The sequence below is a fragment of the Mustela lutreola genome, chromosome 1 (genome assembly GCF_030435805.1).
Source record: "Mustela lutreola isolate mMusLut2 chromosome 1, mMusLut2.pri, whole genome shotgun sequence".
Classification (NCBI taxonomy): domain Eukaryota; kingdom Metazoa; phylum Chordata; class Mammalia; order Carnivora; family Mustelidae; genus Mustela; species Mustela lutreola.
The window spans coordinates 204,405,525-204,411,176 of record NC_081290.1 but is presented as its reverse complement, the minus strand read 5'-3'; the positions used below and the strand labels follow the sequence as shown (position 1 = coordinate 204,411,176).

General features: G+C 40.7%; 1 protein-coding gene across 2 annotated transcripts in view; it reads left to right on the top strand.

Annotated features, from left to right (window-relative positions):
* The first annotated feature begins 651 nt into the window (after window positions 1-651).
* The window catches only part of NCAPD3 (non-SMC condensin II complex subunit D3), a 70,727-nt gene continuing 65,726 nt past the window's right edge, over window positions 652-5,652 (top strand). For both annotated transcript variants that reach the window (XM_059185447.1, XM_059185439.1), the window contains exons 1-3: window positions 652-803; window positions 3,200-3,354; window positions 4,832-4,994. In XM_059185447.1, coding sequence (XP_059041430.1) covers window positions 740-803; window positions 3,200-3,354; window positions 4,832-4,994 — 382 coding nt within the window. In that variant the 5' untranslated portion in view covers window positions 652-739. The remainder of the gene's footprint in view (window positions 804-3,199; window positions 3,355-4,831; window positions 4,995-5,652) is intronic.

Sequence of the window (5,652 nt, the reverse complement as noted above, 5' to 3'; positions counted from 1 at the left end):
TCCAGCCGGAACGCTTGCGTTCGCCTCTGCCGCTGTAGCTTTCGCGCATGCGTTCGCCTCTGCCGCTGTAGCTTTCGCCACTCGGCCCCCCCCCCCCACCGAGGTGTGCTCATTGCGCATGTACACTGGTAGACTGCGCGGCCTATCTTTCCCTTAGTTGACATGGCCGTTACAGCCTTTTGCCAGGATCCCGGGCAAGACGTCCCATAAAATTAAAAGAACTACAAATATCCTTTCTGGGTGCTTTGTTTTCCTTTATTGTTTTAGTTCGGTAAACATTAGACTACCATCTACATTCAAATATATACGACGTTCGAGTGCTGCCTGATGGGGTAAGGGTAGCCCTTTGACACGCACGGGAAATGCCGCTTGAGAGATGGGTGCGGGGAAGCAAGAGGAAAGATCCTGTCTCGAGTTCTCTTTACAGTGTCCTCCCAAAATAAGGCAAGAAAGACTATTAAGCTTTTATTTAATAGTTGAACCCCACTTTAAACGGAAACCAAAAAAAAATCACCCCGTGGAACGTTGGCTCAATAGCAATGCTTGGCCCGCCCCATTCTTTGCGCATGCGGCAGAAGTCCCTGCTGATTGGTTAATATAGGGAAAACTGCTGGGTGCGACGATTAGTCGGTGGGAAATTCCCCACATTGTGATTGGTCCACAGGAACGTCTCGGAGCGCGCGCGGGAGCGAGCTTTGAAAGTTGACCACCGGGGAGGCTAACCGGTTCCTGAGCGATAATGGTGGCGCTGCCGGGCCTTGGGAGCGGTCTGCAGCCCTGGTGTCCGCTGGATCTCAGCCCTGGTGAGAAAACGAGGCCGTGAGTCTCGGGGAGGCCAGGCTGTGGTGCTTTGCGAATGCGGTGTTCCTCTGCCCGGGCCTGGAGTGGGGGTGGGGCGCTCGGCTCCCAGCAGAGGCTGGGGTCTCCAGGTCTGTGCATTCCAGGACAGTGGCGAGCCGGGTGTGGAAGAGGGGGTCAACCTAGTGAAGGATCAGGAAAAAGAGAGCTTTTATGATCCGATCTCTTTTAGTTCTTTTGCATGTTTTCTCGGCCTTCCCTTGTTTATTCTGTAAATCCTCACTGGCTGTCTCATCGAGTTCTTTGGTTTTAAAATAGTAAATTTGGTTCTTCGTTCAGACTTATTTCCTGAACTTCGTGTTCGTTGGTTTAAATGGATGTCTCACAGGGACTTCAGACGTTACATGCGTGAAACTGGGGTTCCCAAAGCCAGTTGTTGGTACCAGCCAATCCACAGACCTGGGAGTCATGGCATGCCTTCTTCATCCTTAATGCTCACAGCCACACGGTTGTCCTCCCCTCAGAGATGTCTCTCAGGTCGTCCTTGCTCCTTTTCCTGATGCTGCTATCGAGCAGCAAGCCCTCATGATAGCTAGCCTGTATCCTAGCCGTTTTCTCATGCCAACTCTTTCAGCCTGTTCCCTACACCTCTACCAGGATCAGTTTTGAAAACACAAACGTGGGCGCCTGGGTGGCTCAGTGGGTTAAGCCGCTGCCTTCGGCTCAGGTCATGATCTCAGGGTCCTGGGATCGAGTCCCACGTCGGGCTCTCTGCTCAGCAGGGGGCCTGCTTCCTTCTCTCTCTCTCTGCCTGCCTCTCTGTCTACTTGTGATCTCTGTCTGTCAAATAAATAAATAAAATCTTAAAAAAAAAAAAAAAAAAGAAAACACAAACGTGACCCTATCAAATCTTTAAGCCTTTGATGTTTCTCCTTTATTTCTTAAATAAATGACCAAGTCTTTGGCATGCCCTGTAGGAGGGTTCACCACTCACTTCTTATCCAAGAGCAGATCCTTTGGAGTCAGAACTGTGGGTTGGCTCTTCAGTTTAGCATCTCTGTATCACGGAGTGAGTTGCTTAACCTTGCTAAGCCATAGTTTTCTTACATGTCAGATGGGGATTATAATAATATCTACCTCACAGGAGTTTTGTGAAGATTAATTTAGTACCTGGCACATAGTAGCTGCCGAATAAATACTATTTACTTATAGCATAAATAAATACTAATAATGACTCTCACCCTTTACACTAAGGCTCAGTGTTATAACTATTTTGTTTATTTTTAAACAGACTATTCTTACTTTCTCTTTATTCTCTCTGTCTGGAATACTTTTTTTGCATTTCTTTCCCTGATAAACTCCTACATTTAGGTCCAGTTGAAGCAGAATCATCTTTCCCACTTCTTTTATCCTTCCCACCTCCTCCATAATATTTTCTTCTATGCTCTCTGTATTTTACATACCTATTACTGTTTTAACACTGGTCTACTGAAAAAATAATAAACGTAAAAAAAAGATAGTGCCTATCATTTATTCAATTTATTAATTTCCTGACCAGATCTTTTCTCTTCAATGGGGGCTTGAGTAGTTGTCATCCAGAAATGAGATCTGAAATATTGGTATGTGTTTAAAAATATGCACATTAATTAAATGGGAGAATATGAGAGAAAAAGAAGCAGGAAAAGATGCAAGAATATTTTTAGGAAGAGGATTGTATTTGTTAAGAGAATGATTAGGAAAGAGTGAGTGAATAATTAAGCATGTTAAACCATTGCCTCAGGTGTCCCTTTGTGCTGCATACTTTCTTTGGGTTTATTAACTTGATTGTAAGATTTTCACAAAGGGACATCTGAGGCAATCTTTTATTAACCTCTCTTTTTTCGCCAGATTGAATTCTGGGAAAGCCATATCGTTCAGTGTTTTGAAGTGTCATTCATATCTAAAAAGTGTTTTCTTTCTTGGTATTTTTAGGCGATGATCAATCTAATAACCAGCTGCCAGTTCTGATTTTAAAAAAGATTTTTAGCATTTCTTGCTCTCTTTTAATTATGCTCCACCTGTATTGTATGTTTAAATGTGAGTTGTGACTAGTAAGTTCTCCATTTTTTTTTTTTTTTTAAAGATTGTATTTATTTGACAGAGAGAGAGAGAGAGAGACGGCAAGAGAGGGAACACAAACAGAGGGAGTGGGAGACAGAGAAGCAGGCTTCCCACTGAGCAGGGTGCCGATGTGGGGCTTAAACCCAGGACCTGGGATCATGACCTGAGCTGAAGGCAGACCCTTAACAACTAAGCCACCCAGGCACCCAAGTTTTCTCTTTATAAATATACTTAAAATCTAAAGGTTATTGATGTTTTACTTATTATAAAAACGTTTTATTTAATTGCATTTTCCTACTAGAATGGGTGGACACAGTATGGGAACTGGATTTCACAGAGACTGAGCCTTTGGATCCCAGCATAGAAGCAGAAATCCTAGAGACTGGGTTGAATGCATTCACAAAACTATATGAAAGTGTTTTCCCCTTTGCTACTGAAGAACATGGATCTACAGAGGTAAAGTAAATAAATAAATAAATAAAATTAAAAATTAAGCCAGAAGTGAAAGATGAAAGTCATTATAATCTGAGGCTTAGCCTTTTTAGTATACAGTTTATATGGAGTATGATAAGAATAGCATAGAGAATGTGGTTCATTTGTTATAAAATTGTAATGGCTAATAGCTAAGTCAAGTGGGAAGAAAGTTTAGGCTTTTGAACGTGAAATTCTGTTAGGAAATTCTTAGGGAGATGTAATAGGTCACTGGCAATGTGAATTGGAAGACTAGGAAAGAAGTAAAAATTCAACCACATAGATAGGAAGAGCCATCTGAATCAAGGGGATAGGTGAAGTGCAGTGATGCATGAGGTCAGTGGGGAAGAAAAGAGACAGGACAGGACTGAGAAAGCTGGTTCAAAGTGATGTGCAGGCAAGCAGTCAGAATGTGGTGAGTGTTAATATGAAGACTAGGGAGTAGTCAGGCATCAAGTGCTGTAGAGTCATGGGCAGGCAGAGTTCTGACACAAGGAAGTTGGGGCAGAGATGATTGGATCATCATTGGTGACCTGAAGGGTCACAGTTACTGGTGAGTGGAGTACAGCTGAAGTGGTATTAGGATTGAGGAGGTGACTGCTATAAAAGTAGGAGGTGATTTCTTCTGAAAGCTTCAGGTGAAAAAAATGCAGACTGCATATAGGATTCTAAATGTGCTCTTCTATAAAGTGGCACGTGCTAAGCAGTGTGGCTAAGCCAAGACATTACCTCCCACTTTCCCTGTCTTCAGGAAATCAGGAAGTACAAGGTCTGTTTCTTGAACTTTCGTGGGCCCAAGTTTTTTTAAAGGTATTCCAGGATAAACCGTATTTAGTTGCTGCTGTGTTTGGTTTATAGAAATAACCCTCAAGTGTTCCTCTTCATGTGTTTAATTGGCTAAACATGGAGGAATGATACAGTTAATAAAATTGTGATTTATAGTTGCAAGTGTATTACTTTTCTAACCTAGGTCACTTCTGAAATATGCTGAGGGAGAAGCTTTCAGGTATTTCTTTTCCTGTTCCCACTGCCCATAGAGCATTTAAATTTTAAGTAAATGGCTCTGATTTCTTCAGTTAGTAATTAGAGTGATAAATGGTTTTGAATACTTTTAATATAGGGGGTAACTTGTTTGAGTAAACACTAATATAAGGTGCCCCAAAGGTCTTAGTATAATTTTTAACTATGATAATTTCAGAAATATATATGCTTCAAACCTATCCCCAAATTATTTTTGAAAATTTGATTATTTATGTTTCTTATATACTAATTTATTTTTTAGTTTTGAATACTACATTTTAATTTTTTGCTTCAGTTCCTTGGAAGATTTATAATTAGGAGCCAGGTTGGTCTGTTTTGTTTTTTTTTTTAATGAGATACTAAATACTTGGTAAAATCAAAAATAACAAGAGATTTTCCCATTTCTGTAATTCTTGGCTTTTATGTCTCTCCCTCTCCCCAGAGCATATGGACCTTCTTCATTGAGAACAGTATTTCTCACAGGGCACTGGTGGCATTGTTCTATCACTTTGTTCAAACAGTTCATAAGAAAAGTGTCAGCGTGCAGTATCGACAATATGGCCTTCATGCTGCTGGGCTTTATTTTCTGTTGCTGGAAGTACCAGGTATGTATATTTGATATGATAGAATAAATATACTTCTGTTTTAAATTTTTACATTGTTTCGAGCCCTTACATTTTGTCTTCTCACTTCTAAAACGGAGTAATAGTAACCCATCTCACAGTTGTATAGAGTATGTCTATAAAATATATGGCATGTTACAGGTGTTCAAGAAATACCTTTCCCTTGTTTTTTTTTTTTTTTTTTTTTTAAATATGTTGTGTCTATAACCTAATGCAATTAATCTGAGAGAGTTAAAGGCTTGAGGAGGGGAATTATTTCTAAGATACAAGAGCTCCATTCCCACCCACCCCCACCTAGTATAAAAAACTGATACTGCCTGCTCATCTTCTGACTCCCTGTCCAGACTGAGAAAGACTGGGGAGTCATTGTGTTATATATAATCTCTTTCCTATGCATATATGAAAAAATACTTTAAAACCATTCTAATAAAGAAAGCATGAGAATAGCTAGTAATGCTTGATGAAGGAAAGCACAGGAAAGTAGTCTATGAGCATTGTTTTACTTCCTTTATTGTTAGAACACTTAGGTGGCTGTTCCTCCTGTGAGCAGTAAGAATCTCTTCTACCCATCTCAAACCCAAGGCAAGAGAGGATGGTACATAGAGGGGGATATAACTGGAGAACCTAAAGTTACTGCTTG